At 51.3% G+C, this 23,288-nt stretch overlaps 2 protein-coding genes across 2 annotated transcripts; both read left to right on the forward strand.

The window, feature by feature from the left end:
- The first annotated feature begins 61 nt into the window (after positions 1 to 61).
- CTSH (cathepsin H) lies at positions 62 to 7,896 on the forward strand. The gene is made up of 11 exons (XM_029958760.1): positions 62 to 113; positions 286 to 492; positions 591 to 661; positions 1,651 to 1,755; positions 2,064 to 2,150; positions 3,184 to 3,239; positions 4,252 to 4,333; positions 4,419 to 4,487; positions 4,874 to 4,980; positions 6,216 to 6,341; positions 7,126 to 7,896. The coding sequence occupies exons 1-11, from the start codon at positions 62 to 64 to the stop codon at positions 7,199 to 7,201; spliced, it is 1,038 nt and encodes a 345-aa protein (XP_029814620.1). The 3' UTR covers positions 7,202 to 7,896.
- A 1,491-nt stretch (positions 7,897 to 9,387) lies between these two features.
- On the forward strand, positions 9,388 to 22,700 carry BLM (BLM RecQ like helicase). The gene is made up of 19 exons (XM_018069919.2): positions 9,388 to 9,563; positions 10,006 to 10,127; positions 10,498 to 10,630; positions 11,566 to 12,284; positions 12,976 to 13,152; positions 13,516 to 13,634; positions 14,154 to 14,267; positions 15,005 to 15,103; positions 15,191 to 15,339; positions 15,624 to 15,730; positions 16,468 to 16,628; positions 17,109 to 17,304; positions 17,976 to 18,166; positions 19,122 to 19,266; positions 19,608 to 19,807; positions 20,542 to 20,734; positions 20,871 to 20,993; positions 21,344 to 21,551; positions 22,387 to 22,700. The coding sequence occupies exons 3-19, from the start codon at positions 10,536 to 10,538 to the stop codon at positions 22,568 to 22,570; spliced, it is 3,180 nt and encodes a 1,059-aa protein (XP_017925408.2). The 5' UTR covers positions 9,388 to 9,563; positions 10,006 to 10,127; positions 10,498 to 10,535; the 3' UTR covers positions 22,571 to 22,700.
- The last annotated feature ends 588 nt before the right edge of the window (positions 22,701 to 23,288 follow it).

Genomic DNA, 23,288 nt, shown 5'->3' on the forward strand with positions numbered 1-23,288 from the left:
TCCACCTGCCCGGTCCCGGCCCATGCTCTGGCCCCCGTCTGCTGAGATGGCGGCGTGCCTCATGGCGGCCCGGCCGTGCCTCGCGCTCCCGCCGCCGGGGCCCACGGCCGAAGGTGACCGGGCGGCGGGGGGCCGTCGGCGGGCTGCGGGCTCGGGCCTCGGGCTCGGGCTTCGGGCTCGGGCCTCGGCCCCGCGAGGGCCGTGCCGGGGCAGCCGCGGGTCGCCGCTGACGCCGCGTTCTCTCCGTCAGAGGAGCAGCTTCTCAGAGGCCTGGATTGGCAGCAGGTGAGGCCCAGCCGCCGCTCTCGCCGCGGCGGGAGGGCCGGGCCGGGCCGGGGCCGGGCCGGGCGGGCCGCGGGGCTCTGACGCGCGGTGCCGCCCCGCAGTTCGGCCGCCGGTACAGCCCGGACGAGTACCCGCGCAGGCTGCGCATCTTCGTGGACAACAAGCGGCTCATCGACGAGCACAACGCCGGCAACCACAGCTACCAAAGTACGAGCCCCGGCCCCGCCCGGCCCGGCCCGCGCCGGCTCCGAGCGCGGGGCCCCGCTGAGCGAAGCGTCCCCTTCTCCCCTCTCTCCCCTTCCTAGTGGGCCTGAACCAGTTCTCGGATATGACCAACGAAGAGTTTCAAAAGATGTACCTGTGGAGGGAGCCCCAGGTAACTGGCGGGAGCGCGGGTGGACAGTGAAGGAAGGGGTGCAGCTGGACCCCGTGAGTGGGTGTTTTGCACCGAGCAACACCCACTCGGGGCCAGCACCCACCCCTGTACTGCCCCTGCTCAGCCGCTAGCACCCATCCCCCTGCAATCCGCTTTGCTGTGCCACTGATGCCTTAAAATCATTACGTTTTAGTACAGCTTGTTAGTACTTTTAGCTTGCTAGTACCTTTGTGCAAGATTTCTAAAAATGCTGTTTAACGTTCTTTGTTAAGAATTTCAACAGACAAGGGATTTTTAATGAGGCGAAGAGCCCTTAGCTGTAAAAATGTACTGAGAAAGAGACATAACAGACACATAACATCTGATATAAGTAGTCAAAGCTACTCAAGAGCCTTGGAACCATTCCAAAAGGGTCAGAGGAGATGAGGACGAAGAAGATGAAGAGAAGAAATGGTCTTTTTGGGACTACCGACTCAAATTCGGGAGGCATGTCAGGAGTGTGGTGAGGGTGGTGTTATGGGAGGGACAGTTTTGGAAGTGAATATAACAGATGAGGTAATGTCCAAATATTGTAATTAGAATGATAGCATAAAGTTGTAAAAGCCTGTGCAATCAGGATGTGCAAAATATTTTTTGTGCACCATCCATGCCACAATAAAGAAGTGCTTTTTGCCTTTTAATACTCAAAAATAGTCCAGAGAATTATTTCTCCAATTTTAGGCATCACCACCGGGGTAAGAGTGAGGTGGCTCCCTGCAGTCCCCGCCCTCAAGAATTTCAGCTGCCTCAGCCCGGGCTCCAGCCGAGCTGTTGTCACTTCTGTTGCCAGCTCCCTGAGCAGCCGGGGCACTGCAGGCAGTGGTGTGGGCTGGCCCAGGGCTCCTGGCTGCAGTGGCTGCCCACCAGCCCCCCACCCTGGGGAGAGCAGCTGTCCTGGGCCACTGTCCCCAGCCCGCTGGCTCAGCACAGCCCTCCTGCCTCCCTTGCAGAACTGCTCAGCCACCAAGGGGAGCTTCGTGCGCAGCTCGGGGCCGCGTCCCGACTCCATCGACTGGAGGAAGAAGGGAAACTTTGTGACGCCCGTGAAGAACCAGGTGAAGAGCATGTGTGCCGTGGGTGAGGTGCCCAGAGAGGGGCTGTGGGCGGCGGGCAGGGCTCGGTGCTGGGGAGCAGTGCTGGGCTGCGTGTGCCGCAGGGGAGCTCCCCCAGAGCCCTCCGTGCCCAGGGCAGGGGAGGCCGTGGGGCCCTGGGCAGGAGCTGAGCAGAAGGCCAAGCCCAGCTGCCAGGAGGGGTGGAAGCTCTGTGCTGCTGCCGTGCCCCTGTGCCCTGGCCCTGGTGTTTCAGGGAGGCTGGTGACCCTGTGGCACATGCTGGAGCAGTTCCTGTCCCGTTCCAAACACAGGGGCCCTGCGGGAGCTGCTGGACCTTTTCCACCACGGGCTGTTTGGAGTCTGCTATTGCCATTGCCACTGGAAAGCTGCTGTCTCTGGTAAGAGATTTTCCTTTCCTGTGCACTGACCAAGCCCTGCCCTGGGTATCTGCTGGGGCTGTGCATGGGGCCAGGCTGGGACAGCCTGTTCCCAGTCCAGCTGTGCATGGCTGTGGCTGACAGCCCCCCTGCCCACAGACCCCTCACAGACCCCTTGCAGCCCCCCCAGCCTGCAGACCCCTTGCAGCTCTGTGTGAGCCCAGCAGCACTGCTGGGGAGATGTAGGGCAGTGTGGCTGGGAGTTCTGTGTGCCTGAGGATGTGCCTGTCATTGTCCCCTCTCTGAGTGTCCCACTGCCCCAGGCTTTGGCAGAGCCCTTTTTCGAGTAGGACAAAGCTGGAGGGGCTGAGGCTGCTGGGAGCCATGGGGAAAGGAGATCTGCCTGGCCCTGCCAGGCAGCTGGAGCTTCTCGCTGCAAGCAGCATGTTGAGAAACTGTTGATTTTCAACTCCCAGAGGATTTATATTCCTGAAAAACAAGAAGGGCGGTAGCCACTTACATGACTTATCAGAATAGCTGAGGGTTGGGTGTGTTAAAAACAAACATGACCTTTGAAAGAAATCTCAGCCAGTGCCTCTGAGTGGGGGATGGATTCCCAGCAGGCACAATGACAAATTCATCTGGCAGCCCGACCATCCTGGGCTCCCAGCTCCAGGTATCCCTCGTCCCCCTCCCTGGGACTTGGAGCCATTTCCAGGTGGTTCCTGGTGGGTGAACAGCCAGATACATGAGTAAACCAGTGCTGTGGCTGGGGCACAGCTGGGTGCATGGATGAACCAGTGCCGTGGTTGGGGCACAGCTGGGTGCATGGATGAACCAGTGCTGTGGTTGGGGCACAGCTGGGTGCATGGATGAACCAGTGCTGTGGTTGGGGCACAGCTGGGTGCATGGATGACCCAGTGCTGTGGTTGGGGCACAGCTGGGTGCATGGATGAACCGGTGCTCGTCGGTTCCTGCTGTGCAGTTGCATTTTGTGTCACACGTTCCGAGCGCAGGTGTCGGACAGTCACTGACCCAAAACTCTTCTCCACAGGCAGAGCAGCAGTTGGTTGATTGTGCCCAGGCCTTTAACAACCATGGCTGCAGTGGGTAAGTCAGAGAAGGTCATAAAGAACAGAAATTACAGTTCTGTGATTGACAGCCTTCCTCAAGATCTTCCTTCCAGATCTTGGAATGGTTTTTGTCTTCCCTTGGCTGTGACATGTTGGGGAAACAGTTTTGGGTTTGGTTGCCTATTTTAATTTAGCCCTCCCTAGAGGTTCGGATGTTTCACTAAAACTCCAGCATTTCCCAACCTCTATTGTTCCTTTTTTGTTAGTTTTCTTCTGAGACATGTTTTTCTCAAGTCTCCTGAGGCAGCAGCCACGGACAGGGCTCTGGGAGAGCAAGGGGACTTTGGGCTGTTCTGCCCCGGGTCACACGCGTCCCACGTGCTGTGAGGAATCTGCAGAAACCTCAGCTTCCCCTTTGGGAAGTTCCTCCTGGTGTTGCTAGAGAAAGCAGAGAATAGAGCTTTCTGACAACTTCTGTTTTCTGTGAAATAAGTGGTCCCAGAGGACCGAGCAAAGCCACTCGGTGCTTTTTATTTTTATCATGCTCTCTTTTCTTCCCTCCTGAGATGTGCTCCTGGAAGGTGGCCAGGGAAGGGAGCAGCTGCTTGTTGGGAATGTGTGTCCCTCATCCTCCCCCAGCCAGGCTGGGCAGAGGGCACTGAAAACCACCTTTCAGCATGTGAGGCTGGTGCTGTGTGGTCCAGGTTAGCCTTACGTCATCAAGGCTCCTGATGTTCTCCCCTAGGGATTTGGCACCCAGAGAACGAGGTCTGACCATGCCAGACAGTGTGGTGGGCTAGGCCTGGAATCTCAGGCAGGGAGATGCTGCAGGAATAGACAGGAGTTTGTGCCTTTAGAGGCTCTGGGATAGACGCTGTCCTTGCCTCTCCCTTGGCTGGTGGGAATGGTCTGCAGGACTGCAGGCTTTGCTCTGCAGAAGCCACAGCACTACCATCCTAATTCATTGTTACCATCCTAGTTCATCGTTACCATCCTAATTAGCTGCTACCATCCTAACTGACCTGTGTTCTGGCTGTGTTGTCTTGCAGGGGCCTGCCAAGCCAAGCCTTCGAGTACATCCTGTACAACAAAGGGCTCATGGGGGAGGACAGTTATCCATACCTGGCCAAGGTATTCCCAGCACAGCCCAGGCCGTTGTGGCAGCAGCAGAGCGGGGCCTGGCCCAGGCTCCAACAGCTCCTCTCTGTCCCCACAGAACGGCACCTGCAAGTTCCAGCCAGAGAAGGCCATTGCCTTTGTCAAGGACGTTATCAATATCACGCAGGTGAGGCCCCAGGGGCCACGTTTCCAAACTTCCAGGGCTGTGCCAAGATGCTGGGATGCCCCAGGGTGTGCCAGGCTTCCCAGTGAGCTGCAGCCTGGGTGCTCTTGGGAAAGAGCGAGCTGGCCTGCACTCCTGTTTGAAGGTGGCACCGGGGAAGTGCTGGAGCCGAAATACAGGCAGGGGGTCCCTGCTTGCCTCCTGCAGCAGGTGCAGCTCCAGGCTGTGGGAAGGTCCTGTTCTTGTCTTGCAATGCAGCACTTGATTCCTTGTCTGCACACAGGAAGCCAGGGTTATCCATCCCCCCGTGCCTTGGCTGCTGGGCCCAGATCCAGACTGGCCCCAGCACAGCCAGGAGCTGATGGATGACCCTGGATCCTCTCCTGCAGTACGATGAGGATGGCATGGTGGAAGCTGTGGGGAAGCACAACCCGGTGAGCTTTGCCTTTGAGGTGACAAGTAACTTCATGCACTACCGGAAAGGAGTGTATTCCAAGTGAGTGTGTGAACCTGTGAGGGTGAGGGGAGGGTGCAAGGCTGGAATCATGCACATCCCTGTTTCTCCTCATGGATGCAGGAACACTGCACTGCATTCTCACACTTCCTCTTAAACAGAAAATACAAAAAGTGGGTACATGGAGCCTTGATATGCTGATTTCCCAGGGGAATGGGAGCAGGGAACAGGCTGCTTGCTAGGAATCAATCCAACCTGGAGACCAGAGTATGCTGGAATGAAGGTCAGCGAGTCAGGGAGCTCAGGAGACCCTCAGGGAGCTCAGCACAGGGCTGGTGGGACCTGTAAGAGGGCTAATCTTGTGTCTGAGCTGGGATGGTGGCAGGGTCAGCCCAGCTGTGGCAGCAGAACACGTCTGGTTTCCTAGGGTAAGGCCAAGCCAAAGTGGGTTTTCCATGGGATTGGGGTGGCTCCTCTGGTGCCAGAGCTCAGAGGGGCCAAGCTGGGAAGCGTGGCTGCCTTCAGGCTGCCCTACACCTGAGGTGAGTGGTGTGGTGCCCTCACACTGCCCTGCAGCTGAGCAGGTTGTTTTTAGGCAGGGTCCTGCGTCACTGCTCTGCAGGGCAGGTCCCGCAGCACTTCACCCCAATCCCGTCAGCTGTAAATCTGAGTTGGGGATTATTGATCTTTTCCTGTGCTGCAGTTTAAAAATGTTTAAAAATGTTTAAAAATAGGTGCTCTAGAGGTGGGAGTGTGTACCTGGTGCTGTCCTACTTCATACCACAGGCAGCAGCTTTCAGCAAGTGCAGTTTAAAAGCTGGAAATTCAGGGGAAACATGAGGAAGTGTGTGTTTAGACTGTGGAGCTTGCTGTTCCTGTGCAAAACATGGAACAGTGCCCCTGAAGTTCAGGGCAGCACAAACCACTACTGGGAGGCACTAAGAGCTGCTGGTTTCCACTGGAAAAATTCCTTTGCTTAATGTTTTCACTGTAGCTCATCCTAGTGAGATGTTAGAGTTGATGTTAATTGTGAGCAAGAGCCAGGAGCTCAGATCAAAGGTCCCTGGATTCCCTGACTCCAGATATAGGCAGTAATAATTTCAGAGTGGGAAAACAGAGCAGTGTCTCCTTTCCTTGGCTTCTCTCCCTACTCTCCACAGCTGGAATTTCAGAGTACCCCACAGTTCTGTTTGCAGAGTGCAGTCAAGACTGCTGGCTAATCCCTGATGAGTTGCAGGCCGGATTTCCTGTAACACATCTGTGTTGTTTGCTTGCAGCCCACGCTGTGAGCACACCCCTGACAAGGTGAACCATGCCGTGCTCGCCGTGGGCTATGGGGAGGAGAACGGGACTCCCTACTGGATCGTGAAGAACTCCTGGGGCCGGCTGTGGGGCATGGAGGGGTAAGGGGCTCCCAGTGCCACCAGGCCCACCATGGCCTCCCTGTACCTGGAGAAAGGACAGTGCTGGGATTCCACCCGCCCTCAGCCCCAGGTTGCTCTTACGCTCTCCAGCTGAAATTTGGCAGCTGGGAAGACACGGGGGGAATTATCACAGCCTGGGCAGTGACACAGCTCACAAACCCAGTCCTGGGGCGACTGCTCAGAGCAAACCCTTGGCCCAGTGGAGCTGCCGTGGTCCCTGGGGGCTTGGCAGTGCCTGCAGAGCCACTGGTTCACCTGGGCCCTCTCCCGTGGTCACACGGCCAGGGAGGAACAGGTTGAGCCAGGAGGGAGTTCTCACTGTAGCTCCACAAATATTTCCAGCTGCAGGTGAAATTCTCGAGAGTCAGGTGCTAACTGCTAGTTCGTGGTGTAAGGGAACAGGGAATGGCAGTGCCTGGAGAGCTGCCATTCCAGCAGTTCCAGCCCTGTCACACGTATCTGCTCCTTGGGTTGGCATGAGGAAGGGGCTGGCACACAGAGAGAGCAGTCTTCACAGAATCCCAAACTGGTTTGGGGGGGAGGGACCCTAAAGTTCCATGGATGCCTCCATGGGCAGGGACACCTTCCACTAGCCCAGGTTGCTCCAAGCCCCATCCAACCTGGCCTTGGACACTTCCAGGGATCCAGGGGCAGCCACAGCTTCTCTGGGCAACCTGTGCCAGGGTCTCCCCACCCTCACCTGCTGTGCTGGCTCTGCCAGAGGAGGGAACGCTCACTCACACCCATTTCTTTCTCTTTTTAGGTATTTCCTTATCGAACGAGGCAAGAACATGTGTGGTCTCGCAGCTTGTGCCTCTTACCCTGTTCCTCAGGTGTAGGAGGGAGCACAGGCTGGGGACGGGGGGAGCAGGACAGGAGTGGCTGATCACGTTCCAATTTCTGAGTGCTGAAGTGACGAAAGGGAGAACAAGGTGCAACACCTGTCAGCTGAAAGGCGTTCCCTGCAGGCAGGTTCCTCGGCTTGCACACACCCTGTGCAGCAGGAAAACTGTGCCTCCTCTCCTCAGCCAGAGACACGTGAGCTCCTGTGCCCTGCCAGATTCCCTCCTCCTGCTCCCGGCCCAGGTGTGCCTGGCTGTGCTTCCGTCTACCTGGGGGGTCAGAAGGGGGATGCTGGGGAACCACGGAGTTACCTGACCAGACAAAGCTCCCCCCCTCCTTCAGGCAGCTTTTTCACCGTCACCAAGTGTAAATTTTAGGGATTTTTAAATTTTCTTTGAAGGTAATTTCTCCCCTAAAGAAGCATGAGTGCTGTGATTTGTACATTTTTATCTATTTTCACGAGACGTCTTTAGTATTTTTTTGTATTAAAAAGTAGGGTATTTTAATGCAAATAGAGAAGAAATGGGTGATATTGTATAACGAATAAACGAAGCAAGAAGCTCGGTGCTAATTAGGAACAGGCCCTGGGGAGCGAAGCCGATGTCCGCAGGGGCACGTCTGTGTTATTTCACGCTGAAATCTGTCGCTGACAATAATAAAGCTGCCTCGTCCCGGGAGCGCTGTGCTGTGAGCTGCGTGCGGGCTCCGTGGTGCCGGGGGAAGGTCTGAAGGGCTCCGTCCTTCCAGCATGGCTCCTGCGCGCCCCCAGCGCCTGGGGAGTGCTAAAGCCTGGCCGGGACTCCAGACCGGACTTTACGGCGGCTGAGGCGGTGCCGGGGCCGCTCCGCCCGGGCCCGCCCTCAGGCGGTGCCGCCATTTTGCGGGGCGGTGCCCGCCCTCACCATGGCGACGGACGCCGTATACGTCACTTCCGCTCCGCCGGCCCACCCAATGGGGGCCCGGGCCATGTTTTGGCGCCGAATGCGAAGGGCGCGGGACGCGGGATCGCGCACAGAGCGCCCCCTGGCGGCGGGGCGGCCCCGCGATGGCGGCGCTGCCGCAGAAAACCTGCGGGAGCAGCTGCGGCTCCACTCGGCCCGCGGGGCCCTCACGGCCCTCGCACCCCGGGGCCGCCGCGGGACCGCCCGCCGTGAGTGCCGGGGCGGGGGGGCGGGCGGGGCGGCGGGAGCGGCCGGGCGGTGACGGGGGCTCGTCTCGTTGCAGGGGCTTCACGTTCAAGAAGGCGCGCGGGGGCCTCGCGGCCGCCTCGCGCTGAGGGACAAAGGACGTGAACACCTTCCCTGGCCGCGCCCGCCGCAACCCCGGCCAGGAAACGCCGCGTGGGGGACGTGAGCCCCTCCCAGCCCCCGGCCGCCCGCCGGCCCGCGCCCCCCCGGCCGCGGCTCCCGAGGGGCGCCCGGCGGGCCCCGCGGCGAGGGCGGGCAGCGGGGCTCCCGCCGGCAAGGCCGGTCCCGGCGCCGCCGCTCTCCCTGCCGTCACCATCGGCGACGAGTGGGATGACATCGACGACTTCGACCTGTCGGGGATCGAAAGGTTCTGCCGGCCGCCCGTCCTATCCCCCAAGGGGCTGCGGGCCCCCGACAAGGCCCGCCCGGAGCCGCCCGGCCGTCCCGGCCCCGCGGGGCGCGGGGAGGCACAGCCCGAGGCTGAGCCGCGCCCCTGCTCGCAGCAGTCCGTGATCTGCCTCGAGGACTCACCTGCCGACCTGGTTCTGGAGGAGGACAGGGCAGAGCCGCGCCCAGGTAACGGGTTATTTGAAGGTACCGGAGAGCTGGAAAAAATTCTGTTTGTGTTTGCGCTCAGAGGGATGGGTTTGCCAGGAATCAGAGGGAGCTGTGTGCTTGTGTCTGATAAGCAGCCATGGATTCCCTTTGGGTACCTGGATTCCCTTTGGGTGCTCCCAGCCTGAGAAGGTGCAGGGCTGGAAGCAGGTGACTGTAGGGTTAGTTATATCACTTTTCCAATTTAAAGAGGGTTTGTGAGACTTCGTCTGTCTTTAATGGGGGAAAAAAGGAAGCAGTAAATATTGTCTTTAACACTCAGAAACTGTATCAAACGACTGTTTTGAAATCTGGCTGTTAAGTTTTCCCTTCTTTTGTTTGCATTAGGCTGAGTTTACAGTGTTGTCCAACAGTATTAATTCAATTCTCTTGTAGCTGCTGGTGCTAAAGGAGGTGGGGACCAGGAGCCACAGGGGGCTGGGAACAGCCCCCCAGAATTGGAGGAGGCTTTCGGGCCATTGGCTGGCGATGAGCTCGAGGAGGATGAGCTGGACGTCATCCCTCCCTCCCCCGAGGAGGAGCTGCCTCCCTTCTCCCCTTCTGTACAAAGTGTCAGGTAAACCAGAGTTTAGGAAAGTACCTAAAACTATAATTTGGTAAAACCATCTGTCCGTAGGGTGGTTTGAACAGTACTGAAAAAGACCTGTAACTCCTGCTTGTTAAAAAGGTGCAGATTGAGTTTGTGTCTCTCTGCTGTCTGGCAGGTTAATGGTTGGCAGCTGCAATTAATGCTTTATCAAATACTTATTTTGCGTCTGATGTGTTAGGTGGCTTTTCCTTCAGGAAAAGCAGAGTTACTTTTTCTTTTGTAGTGGGAGGGGAAAAATTTACCAGAGCAAGATTCTTCGTGTTGGCATACAGGATCGGTGACAAACTGCTCAGCTCTTGGGTTCTCCCTGAGGTTTCAGGAATTTATCTTTTGCACACATCTTAAGTCCTGTTGTTCTGTGGAAATGCCTCAGTGTCTGTGTTTTAGTGGCTTTTTCTTTTGCAATTAGCAGTATTTTCAAAGACTCTCCCACTGGTGGAAGGTGCTCAGGTGGCAGCTCCGAGGCCGGGCCACAGGAGGTTCCCCCAACAGGACCTGGAGCTGGAGGTGATCCCAGTGCGGGGGATGCAGGTACGTGAAATGTTTGGAATGTTGTGCCTCGGATTTGGGGGGGTGGTCTGCAATTCATTATTCTCCTGTGTACCCCGTGTAATCCAAGAGCTTTAACTAACAGATAGAGAATTAACATCAATAGGTCGATAATTGACATAGGCAGATGGATAATTAACATGTATAGATGGATAATAAAAGACAAGGGCAAAAATATGTAGATTCTGTGAGTTCCTGCTCACAGAAACAGTTTCTTTATCCAACTGGAACAAAAATATATTGAAAGTAAATTATTTAGACTTGCTGCAACATGCTGTCCTTGTGGCCAGTGGTATCACCTTGTTAGCTATTCTAATAGCAATTGCTCTGCTGAACTTGCTCCCTGTGACAGGTGAAGGTGTGCCTGTGGCCCGGCAGCTGCTCGGGGTCATGGAGGCCATCTGTGAGCTGGTGGATGCCATCCCGCTGCAGGAGCTGCAGGCCCTGTCCTGTGCCAGAGCCCTGCTCCAGCACAGGGACCTCAGGTAGGCTGGGACAGCTCTGTGTGGAGCAGGGACCTGCTCCACCTGCAGCCTGCAGGTGTCCCCAGCACACTGGAGAATGAGGTGGAGGGGGGTTAAAAAGCTTAAAGGCCCTGGCTGAAGGGAGATAAAAACTACCCCAAAGTGCTGCGTGCATTAGCGGTCCCAGTGCTCTGGCAGATGGAAGGATCCAGTTCCACACCCAGTCTGAGGAAGGTGCCTGGCACCAGGTGCTTCTGGAGGAGCAGGAGCTGTGCTGTGACCTGCCCGGTGTCACCCTCAGTTCCTGTAACCTCAGGCACCCAGTTGGTGTTCCCTCCCTGAGCCTCACTCTCACTGACTGCAGGGATGGTGGTTCCTCCTAAGAGCCCTGGGCTTGTCATCTTGCAATGTGATTATTGCCTGGTGCTCTACCTCTTGCATCAGCTGATGGCACAATACATAGACAAAGGATTGGGATTTGGGATTTTGATTTGGTTTTTTCCTGGGCTGGGATTATGGGCTTTTCTGAATGTTCTCAGTACAACTAATTTATTTTCTTATTGCTGTAGTCAGACATTGGTACTTAGAAAGTACCTAAAACCATAATTTGGTAAAAGCATATTTTTACTTATTTTTAACTTGTGGCTCTAAGGATTTACTTTTTATGCTCTACCTTGCCTGGATCTGTTCCTTGATTTTAGGAATTCTTTTATTTTATGTCTGTAGAGAATATGTTGTAATTTTGTCCTTAGTTTGTTCTTGTGGTTCTTATTTTTCCCTAGATTTGTTTGAAATATTTTTCAAACACAGTGACTCAGAGCATGATGGAACCACCATGTTAGTGTTTAATAGCAGAGGGACAGAACTGTTTAATGGATGTTGTAGAACTTGGTAAGTCATTGCTTGTGACTAAGTATATTTTTTTTTTTCCTTTTTCCATCTTTTGTCTCTCCCAGGAGAAAACTGGTGGCTAATTCTGTCAGCTTGAACCAAAATGGCATAAACACCACTTTTCCAAGAAGCTGGAAGGCTCCCATGGAGCCGGGCCCTGGTGCCTGTCCTGGTGCTCCTCCAGGCTCTGGCCTGAGCTGCAGCTTCACTTCCGACAGAAACTCCCCCAAATCCACAAACCTCCCGTCGGTGCTTTCTGTTCATTCCAGCAACTTTTCTGCCAAAACAAATCAAACCTTGGATACCTCTTGTGCTTCAAAGCAAAGTGTTGAGGAGATCACCTGCCCCGGAACTGCAGCGCTGCCTTTTCCCAAGGGAAGTGGCAGGGAGGGAGGTTCCCTCAGGCTCAGCCTCCAGTCCGAGCCATCCTGCGACAGCAGCTGGGGCGAAAGCCCGGGAATGAGGAATGGGAACCAGCCCCTGACCAACACAGCCCTGAAAGCTCAGAGCACGGCTCCCACGGCCAGTCCTGCAGGGAACAGTTTGGGTACAAACGATCCTGACTTTGACCTGGATCACTTGGACATCGATGACTTTGGTGAGGACTGGGAGGAGCCGGCGGCTGTTTCGGCAGCACCGACACCGCTGTGCCAGCCCATCAGGGAAGGGCCACCCGCCAAATCCCTCTTGTCTAAGATCATGTCCAGAGCCAAAGGGGCTGCTGTGGGATCCGGTCCTGCTGCTCCAAAGTCAGGCTTCCTGATGGCGACAAAGAACCATCCAGGTAAATATACTCGTGAGGGTTATTGTCTTTCCCTTTTTAAATTCTTACTTCTTTACAAACCTAAGGCCAAGTGACTGCTGCAGATCACATCATTGCCTTTTGATTACGTGGAAGTTTCTTTTGGTTTCTTTTTGCAAAGTCATCTTGGTTTTTTTTTCCTCCAAGTGATGCCACACCTGACTTTTCCCTTCCCGTGCAGGTTTCAGGCTGCTGAAAGATGAAGCTGCTAAAACTGGAAATAAGAATGTTTCTGTGTTTTAATTAAATAATGATTCTGCAGTTGTTAATTCAAAGCTGTACAATGGTTTTTGCTGTTTATGCAAAATGTTCCAAAATGGGCACTTGTGGAAGCAAACCCAATCCCTCTGGGGCACAGGTGGGTCAGTGTCATTTAGGGTTACTGTAGGAACAGGTTTGGCAAAGGGGAGGTGAAAATCAGAGTCACAGAAGGGTTTAGAGTAGAAGGGACCTTAAAACCCATCCAGTCCCACCCCCTGCCATGGGCAGGGACACCTTCCACTAGCCCAGGTTGCTCCAAGCCCTGTCCAACCTGGCCTTGGACACTTCCAGGGATGGGGCAGCCACAGCTTCTCTGGGCAACCTGTGCCAGGGCCTCCCCACCCTCACCAGGAAGAATTCCTTCTTAAACTCGATACTGTAACTTACTGTAGTACATTTTTTTGTCTCCCAGACCCAGCGGTTCATAACTCTGCACTGGAACGCTTCAGGAGTATGAAATTTTCCCATTCCGAAGAAATGAGGAATATATTTCACAAGAAGTTTGGATTGCACTCTTTCCGGACAAACCAGCTGGAGGCCATCAACGCTGCTCTGCTGGGGGAGGATTGTTTCATCCTCATGCCCACGGGTACGTGCCCCACAGCACCCCGCTGCAGCCTGGGGGTTCTGGCACAGGGCACACACCTGCTGTTCCTTCTGCAAGGCCTGGGACAAGCTTTTCTCTTCCCCTGTGCCTTTGTGAAGGTGCTGCTGGAATTCTGTGGCTGCAGGATTTCTGGAGTGTTGTTGCACTGGGGTATTTTGAGTGAGGAGGGTTGAATTTCTGCATTCCATAGCAATTCGTGTGGTAACTTTTCCTTATCCTACCGGTATCACTTTGGGGCAGTCATTTTGTAAGTTAATTGTTTTTGAAAGTGCTGTGAAATGGGGAGTCAGAAATAGGTTTCCTCTTGATATCCAACACTTGGGGTGTTCTGTCCAATCCTTACAGGAGGTGGGAAAAGCCTGTGCTACCAGTTACCAGCCTGTGTCTCTGCCGGGGTCACGATCGTTATCTCTCCGCTGAGGTCGCTGATCATCGATCAAGTGCAGAAGCTGAAGACCTTAGATGTAAGTTCCAGCAGCTCTATTGAGTGAAACTGCAGGTAACTAGATTAGAAATCTGAAATTTTACAGCAAATCTTGTGTCTCTTGAATATAAACTGCATAAATTGATTAGATGGGCACTGTGAAAGGCACAGAAAGTTGTCTGGGAAGAACTAAATTGGATGAACTTGAATATCTTGACTGTGTAACTGCTGGATTTATTGCTCCTCCTGAGAGTTGGGTATTGGAGTTGGGTTTTCCAGAGCAGATGCTGATTCTGAGAATCCTGAGAGTTGTATTGGCACACCTGAACAGGAGCATCCTGGCTCTGCAGCAGGAATAAGCACTAACAATTCCTGAGTTAGGGGGTTCTGAGGTGCTAGACACCTCTGGGAAAGTGAAACATAGAGGGAAGAAATGCAGGTGCAGGAGATCACAAGCTGACTGCTTAGGAACAGGTTTGTAACTACAGGTAGGACTACATTTGATGCTTCTTCTGTTTTGCATGTATTAAAACTCAGTGTATATATATTTATAATACAGATTGCTGCAACATACCTGACTGGTGACAGGACAGATGCTGACGCCTCAAAAATATACATGCAATTGTCCAAGAAGGACCCCGTCATAAAGCTGCTGTATGTCACCCCTGAGAAGGTTTGTACTTCACCTGAGTCCTAAAACCGTGGGGGCAGTGAGAGGGGGTTTGCTGGGAAACACTGCTCTTGGAGTAGGCTTCTGGGGAAAAACCCTGTTAAACAGTTTTTAGATAATGTTCAGGTAATTTTCAGTAAGACTCCATAAGCTGTAACTAATTTCAATCAGTAATTAGCCAAGAATGAGAACTATGTCTGTACAGTCTAAACTTAAACCCCCATGCCCATCCATTTCAATATATCTTGCTACATATTAGTGTTAATCACTGTCCAGCAGCTACTAAATCCAAGCTGCTCTGAATAGGGTAATACAGGAAGAATATGGCACTGTCAGGGTAATAGGAGATTGTCAGAGCTTGCCTTGGGGTTTATTATTTGCTGCCTTAACAATATGTTATTGCACAAGAGCTTTGTAAGAGGGGACTGGTCAGTGTGCTGATTGTGTTTCTTTCTTCAGCACTGTCTTTCCCCGTCTTTCTCGACATAAGTAATTTAAATTTATTGAAATTTCCTCAGAATGAGGGACCTTGGGATAGGTGATCCCAGAACCTCATGGGAATCTCACACCAGCTGCTTCTTAAAACGCAGCTGATTGGCATCATCTTTCTGCCTTCAAGCTCTACCTGCGCAGTCAGGGTTAACTTGGCAGCACAGAACAGTTGTTTCAGTGTTCAGCCAGGCCAGGTGACACTGTGCTCTGTTGCTCTGCTTTCCCATGCCGTGGGTGGTGTGTCCCAGGTGTGTGCCAGCAGCCGACTGATGTCAGCCCTGGAGAACCTCTACGACAGGAAACTCTTGGCACGTTTTGTTATCGATGAGGCCCACTGTGTCAGCCAGGTAAAACCTCCTTTTGTTTTCTGAAGTGCCAGAAGGCTCAGTTGGAGCATTTTACTCTGTTATACTTACATTTTGTTTTCCAACCAGTGGGGCCACGACTTCCGACAAGACTACAAACGCCTCAACATGCTCCGCAGGAAGTTCCACTCGGTCCCCATGATGGCTCTCACTGCCACTGCCAACCCCCGGGTGCAGAAGGACATCCAGAATCAGCTTGAGATGCTGAAACCACAAGTGTGAGTTGCTCAGCAGTTACCTGAAACCGACTGTTTGTGCTGCAGAAATTTTGAGTGGAAAACTTAGTTCGGTTAAAAAAGTATCACAGGCCCATCTGAAATCCTTGTGTAGCCCTATCTGATTAAATGAAATGTATGCATGGAATTCAATGAGCTATATGCAAAATATTAAAGTAAGAAATAAAAAACTTGCCAAACCCTTTCTTGCATGCTGAAGGGAGCTGTTTAGCAGAATGTAACTGCACCCATAAAGCTGATGAGCCCCATGAACTGTTGTGTTTTAGGTTTACAATGAGCTTCAACAGGCATAACTTGAAATATGATGTGTTGCCCAAGAAGCCAAAGAAAGTGGCGATGGATTGCTTGGAATGGATTAAAAAATATCACCCCCGTGAGTACTGAGTGGCACAGAGCCTGCAGGCCTTTCCATGAACCACTTCTTAAGGCAGGAAAAGCTTTTTTAATCCCTTAATAATGATATATTCACAGGAAAAGGAAGTTGGACGCAAAGTGATATTACTGATAATCAGATTTATGTGTATCTTAAAGTTAAGGGTTCAAGTTAAGATGGAAAAGTTAAATTATTGTGATGTCCCTAAGTAATCTTTCTGGAGCCTGCCAGAGCTCTTAGCATGGTGTCTTCAGAGTAATAGAGATCATACTGGTTTAATGGTGTTTGGTTTGCTTATCTGTAGTTCCCCTCAAAGCTATCTTCAGGGATTCCCATCTTTCTGGGCTCACTTTGGAGTCCTGCAGCTCCTGCTGCTGGAACTGGACAACACCAAGCTTCCCTCAGAGCTTCTCCAGTGCTGTACTCTTGGACAGCATCAACTAAACTGCTCTAGATCTTGATTTATGTAGTTTTTATTCATGCATTTTAAATCCTGAGATTGCACAATACTAAGGAAAATGTTTCTTGATTCCACCTCACAAAAAAACCCAAAAAATTGGATAGGAAAAACTAACAAAACCATCTGATGTTTATAAAATAAGTTCTACAATTAAGCAGTTACATTATTACCTTTATTACAACAGGTCAGTATCTGCTTGGCAGGTTTGACTGTTGAGCAAGTGAAAAGGGATAAAACTGTATTGTAACTCAAATTTCTGTTTTTCCCCTGTCTGCAGATGACTCTGGGATAATCTACTGCCTTTCCCGGCGCGAGTGTGACACCACAGCAGCCATCCTGCAGAAGGAGGGGCTGGCTGCCCTGGCCTACCACGCCGGCCTCACCGACTCCAACAGGGACCTCGTGCAGCAGAAGTGGGTCAATCAGGAAGGATGCCAGGTAAAGGAAAACTGAGGGGCAAAGAGAAGAAGAGATTTTGGGCGCTTTTATCCCTCTTGGGATAGTGGAAGGGAAGTTGTGCAGCGTTATCACCTGGTGGGCTGCAGGATTGAGTAACTGATCCCAGCAGACCTACTGGGGCACAGCAACACCTTTTTATTGGGAATTCTAAGAACAGAAGGCTGTAGTACTGCACTGTGGTCTGCTGCTCCAGGAGGGAGGACCTGAGCAGTGCAGGGCTCCTGGCACAGCTGCTGGCACACTGCTGGACTGTACAGAGACTGGAATTTGGGGTTTTCCCTGTGTCTGGAGTAGCTCTTCTGATGGGAGAGATGTTGCTGTTTCGTACTCGTCCTGCAGGGTTACAATTGGCATTCCGGGTTCCAGGTTTCCTAATCCTGGTCGCCTGTCTGGTCTCAGTGCAGAGCTGCAGGAATAGCTTCCATAATGCACGTGTGTAACATTATGATCTCCTTCCAGGTGATTTGTGCAACAATCGCCTTCGGAATGGGTATTGACAAACCCGACGTGCGCTACGTCATCCACGCGTCCCTTCCCAAATCCATCGAGGGTTACTACCAGGAGTCTGGCAGAGCTGGGCGGGATGGGGAGATGTCTCACTGCCTGCTCTTCTACAGCTACAACGACGTGACCAGACTGAGAAGGCTCATCCTGAGTGAGTTCTCCTCTCGGAACTTGGAGGTGATACTAAAGCAGTCGCTTCGTTGCTGGTCTCTTTTTCATTCAGCCCCTGTTATTTCTCTTTTACAAGTGCCATGGGTAGTTAAGTGTTGCAAAGAGGGGAGAACTGGGCACTTTTCCCTGGATGGTCTTCTGTCAGGATTTTTGTCACTTGTACTTAATTTTAGTCAAAGCCATTTCGCTTTATAGAGTCATGGAATTGTTAAGGTTGGAAAAGACATTTAAAATCATCAAGTCCAACCGTCAGCCCGGCCCCACCCCCACGTTCACCACTAAACCGTGTCTTCAAGTGCCACACCCACATGTTTTTCAAACACTTCCAGGGATGGGGACTCCACCACTGCCCCAGATAGCCTGTGCCAAGGCTGGACATGAAGAAATTGTTCCTGATATCTAATCTAAACCTCCCCTGGTGCACGAGGCCATTTCCTCTCATCCCATCATACATATTCTTCTCTTGACTCTTGTCGTTCCAGGCTCATTTCCCTTCTCCATTTTCTAAAACTTTAGAGATAAAATCTGGTCAGTTTTGTACTAACCCACTCATCTTTTTTTAAGCAAAACCAATGTTGTGTTTTGTCTGACAACGTATAAAAACGCAGAGGTGCGGATCTAACGAATACAAGTGAACTTTGTGTGTTTCAGTGGAGAAGGATGGGAACAGCCACACGAGGCAGACCCACTTCAACAACCTGTACAGCATGGTGCACTACTGCGAGAACGTCATCGAGTGCCGCCGCATCCAGCTGCTCGCCTACTTCGGGGAGACCAACTTCAACCCCAACTTCTGCAAAGACCACCCAGAAGTGATCTGTGATAACTGCAGCAGAAAGAAGGTAAAACACACAGATTTCATTTAAAGTGGTGGCAAACTGATTTTGCGTTTAGCTGCATGGTTACACGGCCCTTGGGAAGGCAAGTGGGAAAAGGAATAAATGTCCTGTCGTTTTGTGATGCTTCCAGTTATTTCCAGGGTTTAACCTAGAGCAGAGTTACAGACTGTCCATGAACATGTGATGCTCCTGTTCCTGTCAGAGGTGCTAGGATGTTCCTTAATGTCAATTTTCTTGGCTACAATGCTTGTGGGAAGCAGGAGCTAATATCAGATCCACTGGAGTGGCTGCAGAGAAATCTCTTCACTGCCTGTTCTGATGTTTTCAGGACAGCTTTGTGCTGCCAGAGCAGCATGAGTGCCACATCAGGTGTGCACTGCTGGAGGTGGCCCAGAGACTGGGGGTTGTACATCAAGGATTGAAGCAAACTTAGTGGCAGGAGCAGAAGGGAAGGCAGCTGCAGAAGCAGGCAGGGAAGGGTTCCTGATCAGTTTTGTACATGTGGATGTGTTTGAAGCATTCCTTTACATAGCTGTGATTGGAACCAAATTTGACCAGAATAATGCATATTCAGTCCAGTTTTCTCATTTTAATGCATATTGGAAGTGTAAATTCTAGGTCATGATAGCAGGATTATTACAGGAATGCTTTCCAAATGATTTACCTCAATTCCCAGAGTTCATCCAGCAACCTTGCCTTTCACTGTATACCAAAACCACAGTGGGGATTATATATAGTCAGTTGGACTGTTATTGCATTTTCCAGAGTGTTATGAAATCCAGAATCCCTGTGACTGTACCACTGTAGGTTACTAACTAGAAAATCACTGTTTCTCTGTTTGGAACAAACTGAATTCACGGCTGGGAAAAGCTCAATAATGAAAACAGGTTGTCAGTAACAACTTGCATTAGAGGAGAAACACATAATGGCATTTCCTAATCAAGTGTTGATTTAATAGGATTATAAATCAAGGAATGTGACAGAGGACGTGAAGAACATCGTTCGGTTCGTACGAGATCACTGTGGGCAGGTGGGACGGAACGGGATGAGGAGCCCAGGCTCGGGCAGGTACACCCTGAACATGATGGTGGATATTTTCAGAGGTGAGTCTGTTCTTCCAGAAACACCCGAGTAACCGGGTGCACAAATCCCTGACCAGGAATCAGGAGGGCTGTGCAATGCCAGCAGGGCTTTAAAAGAACATGTGTTTTGCAAAATTAAACCTTCCCAGGAATCTCTTGGTGGTAAATGATTCAAAATAAATGGAACGGAAGGTTTAATCCATTTCAGGTTGCTATAGTGATAATATTAGTTTTCTGATGCTTAAAGGCTTTTTAATGTGAACAGACTATGGAATTCCCTTGGGAATCTCCCACAGGTCTGTAAATGCACATCTACGTGGGCTTTCTGATCACAGGCTTATCCTGTGGTTTCTGTTGCACAGGTACAACGAGTGCCAAGATTCAGTCTGGAATATTTGGGAAGGGAGCTGCCTATTCCAGGCATAATGCTGAAAGGCTGTTTAGAAAACTGGTCCTGGACAAAATCCTGGATGAGGATTTGTACATCACAGCCAATGACCAAGCAGTGGCATATGTCATTCTGGGAGAGAAAGCTCAGGCTGTGCTGGATGGGTCACTGCAGGTGTGTAACTGTTTATTTAGTGTCTTGAGGGTATTGTTTTAAGGAATGTGCTGCAGTTTTCCTCTGGCATATCCCCCTGGGTAGCTAAAACAACAGTTTGCCTCCAGCTGAAGGGCAGGAACAAAATCCAACATGTGTGATTCCTAGTCCAGTATTCCAATAACAATGTTGTGGGGCAAAAGGTGAGTTTGAGAGGCTTGGAGAGGTTTAAATCTTTCTCTTCTCCCTTATCCATCTGATTCCAGCTGGACAATGAAGGAAAGTTCTGACCCCCACAAAAAGCTGGCTAAAAAGGAAAGAAGGACCAGCACTCCCTTCTTTCTCCTGGATTTTTCTGCTCTATTATTCCCAGTCATTGGTGAGCTCTGATGGAAGATGCACTTCAAGAAGGCCATGGAACAGTCCCAGATTGCTTGAGGCAATGCTTCTTCATTAGTGCCGTGTTTGGAGCAGAGCAGAGCCCTCAGCATTACCCCAGTAACCTCTGTTTGAAGCCAGCTGAGAACTGGGCTCTCAAGAGGTTTTCCCTCTGTATAAACTCTGCCAGTTCTTTGTAGGAGAAACTTGAGGGTGAATGAGTAGCCTGTAAAAAATCACTTTAAAAGCATATACTGGATAAATAGCTTTTTTTGGTCCACTAAAGGATACTTTCTTTCCTTTGCTGTGTTCCTCTGTTATCAGTCAAGCTCTGCAGGAACTCCCTGACAGGTGTTATCGATGGCTCCTTTTAACAGGTGGAGTTCCACGAGACAGAGAATGCCAGTGCTATCAGAAGGCAAAGGGCTTCCATGGCAAAGATGTCCCAGCGGGAAGAGGTGGTTAAACAGTGCCTCAGTGAACTCACAGACACGTGCAAAATGCTGGGCAAAGTCTTTGATGTGCATTACTTCAATATTTTCAGTACCTCCACCCTGAAGAAAATAGCAGGTAAGGCTGGGTTACTAAGAACTCCTTCAGGGCTTCTGCATAGGGGGGGGTATGGAAAGGAATTAATTTCCTCCAGTATTTCTTTATAAAGAGTTACTTGTTGGACATGTGTAAGGGGTCCTTTGTTCTGTTACAGAAACCTTGTCCTCAGACGTGGAGGTTTTGCTGCAGATCGATGGTGTCACAGAAGACAAACTGGAGAAATACGGTGCAGAAATAATCAAAGTGATGGAGAAGTACTCGGAACGCTCCATCCCAGGTGCAGTGTGCTTTGGGCCTCAGCGTGTGCTCTCCTGTGCAGTGCCCTTCTCTCCTCCTCTGGCAGATGCTTGATTCAAAAGTTACCTTGTTTTAATCACAAATAACTCATTCTTACAGGCTAATAATTACAGAAGGGAGCAATCCCACACTTTTAGAACATACCGAGGTCTTTGCTACCTTCCTGCTAAATTCGGTGTATCTCTGAAAGACTCGGGATGAGGGCAGTGCAGAGGAGGTGTGGAACAGCCAGGACAGGTGTTTTGTTACCATCAGTGTGTTCTGGGGACAGTCTGACTGGCCCAGGTGATACCTGGGTTGAATCAGTTTTACCTCTCTGTCTGTCTGTAGAAGATGCTGCTGGCTCAGGTGCCAACACAGCCACGGGGAGCACCAGCTCTCCTGAGAGTGATGGAGAAGGAGAAGATGCAGGTACAACCTCCAGCTATTTTGGCAATAACACAAACCAGAGGAGGAAAAGGAAACGGCTGGCAAACTCCAGAGACTCCAAGAGGAAAAAGACGAGTGCTGCTGGCAGCCAGCAGTTTCAGCCCAGAGGGTACGTGTCTGTGGTCTCTTGTCACTTCTCTTTGCCCAGATCAGCATGATGATGATCCCAGAATTGCAGTTATCCCACTGCAGTTACTTAAGTATGGACTTAAGCAATGGTGTTAAAATTATCCAGGTGCCTGGAAACAGCTGCTCCACTTGCTCTTCTGCATTTTGGTTTAAAAAGCTGGTGAGGAAGGATATTTAACAGTTATCCTCACACTTGAGTGCCACAAGCTAAGCAGAGACACCAAATTTCAATATGCTGCCATAACCAGCATTAGTAGGCTGACTGGATTTCTTCCTTGGAATCATAAAGAGGTCTTAAAACTTTGAAGATTTGATGGAATATTTGAATTAATTCAAATTCTCGCTCTGATTGTGCCAAACAAGGCAATACCTGCATCTGGTGTTCCTTGGTCTTAAACTTCTAGGGCAGATCCACCACTTCCAAGGATTTCCCTTTCCCTGCCCTGTTTTCCCTCGTTCTACCTCTTGTTTATGATAGCAGATGGCCACTCCCAGCTCAGCAGGTCTTGCTCTACCCTTGGCTCCTTCCCTTCTACTGAAATATTTGTCATTAACTGCTGCTGACCCCAAAGTGTCACTTGCTGTTGATGCTCTAGTTGGGTTAATTGGAGTCATGTTGGGCACGTCCCAGAGCAACAGCTGCACTCAGTTTCCATTTCAGAGGTAGTTTTGCAGCCATGTGTGTTAAAAATAAATATTATAAAATGATCACATAGTCTTCTGGAAAATGGTGGTGCCCATGTGGGTGCAGCCTGGTGCAGGGGACGGGGCAGGTGATGCATTGTGTCACACACACCTTCTCTCTGATTTTGCAGTGGCTACAGCAGGTACAGAAGGACCAAGAAGCCACAGAGCTCGAAGGCTCCAGCTTCCTCCAGCCCCAGCTTCACCTCCCGCAGTGTTGGTGCCACGCAGGGAGCTGCTGGGAGGCTGGGCATGATGGCACTGCCCAAGCCCAAATCCAGGAACTTCCTCCAGCCTTCGTATTCCATATTGTAACTGGATGAAAGCAAGTCCCCAGGATGGAATCACTGTTTATTAAATTTTTGTTTCTTTTGCTGCTGAACCTTGCACGGACTTGTGTATTTGTCGGGTACAAAAGCTCACGTTAAATAAATATTTTTTAACTGATAAGTTTATTTGGGCCTTTCTTTCCACAATAAAAGAGTTCTGGCTGGTTCTAGAAACCCTCATCTTTTGGTGACACTGTGATCCTGTTTTACAGCCACTTCAGGGACATGCTCGGGGCCACAAATCCCTGGAGCTGCGAGTCCCTGAGCTGTGGCTGTCTCTGTCCTTCTCCCTTGCTCCTGCCTCAGTGCTCCAGAGCTGGAGAGCTGGGCTACTCCTCTGGAAACAGCAGGTTGGGAAAGAAAAGGTAATGAATGTTTTTAAGTTTCCTGTTTGATTCCCCAGATCCTGGAGCTGGGAGGGTCCAGCCCTGCTATACTTTTTTTAATTATTATTTAAAAAGAACCCAACCTGTGATCTTGTCACCGTCGGGGCCAGGAGCACTGGAGCTGCCCTCGGCTCCTGCCTGGCACAGGACACCCGGGTGTGTCAGGCCAGGGATGTTGGAGGCAGCTGTTTGTGTGTTCCCTGAGCACCCGGCAGGGCAGGGCTGGGCTGGGCTGCGCCATTCCCTTGCTTGGCTGGAGCTGAGGATTTCATCCGCTATTTCTGAGCAACGAGTCAGAACGGTTTTGCTCTTAGAATC

Source organism: Manacus vitellinus, unplaced genomic scaffold (genome assembly GCF_001715985.3).
Source record: "Manacus vitellinus isolate BGI_N305 unplaced genomic scaffold, ASM171598v3 scaffold_16_pilon, whole genome shotgun sequence".
NCBI classification, from domain to species: Eukaryota; Metazoa; Chordata; class Aves; order Passeriformes; family Pipridae; genus Manacus; species Manacus vitellinus.

What these genes read in the sequence shown, in the direction of transcription:
- CTSH (XM_029958760.1), top strand. Translation starts at nt 62, where the DNA reads ATGGCGGCCCGGCCGTGCCTCGCGCTCCCGCCGCCGGGGCCCACGGCC. An exon ending in ACCTGTGGAGGGAGCCCCAG is followed by an intron (nt 662 to 1,650) that starts GTAACTGGCGGG and finishes CCTCCCTTGCAG; the next exon opens with AACTGCTCAGCCACCAAGGG. An exon ending in GTTATCCATACCTGGCCAAG is followed by an intron (nt 4,334 to 4,418) that starts GTATTCCCAGCA and finishes CTGTCCCCACAG; the next exon opens with AACGGCACCTGCAAGTTCCA.
- BLM (XM_018069919.2), top strand. Translation starts at nt 10,536, where the DNA reads ATGGAGGCCATCTGTGAGCTGGTGGATGCCATCCCGCTGCAGGAGCTG. An exon ending in CTCCAGCACAGGGACCTCAG is followed by an intron (nt 10,631 to 11,565) that starts GTAGGCTGGGAC and finishes TGTCTCTCCCAG; the next exon opens with GAGAAAACTGGTGGCTAATT. An exon ending in TGTATGTCACCCCTGAGAAG is followed by an intron (nt 14,268 to 15,004) that starts GTTTGTACTTCA and finishes GGTGTGTCCCAG; the next exon opens with GTGTGTGCCAGCAGCCGACT.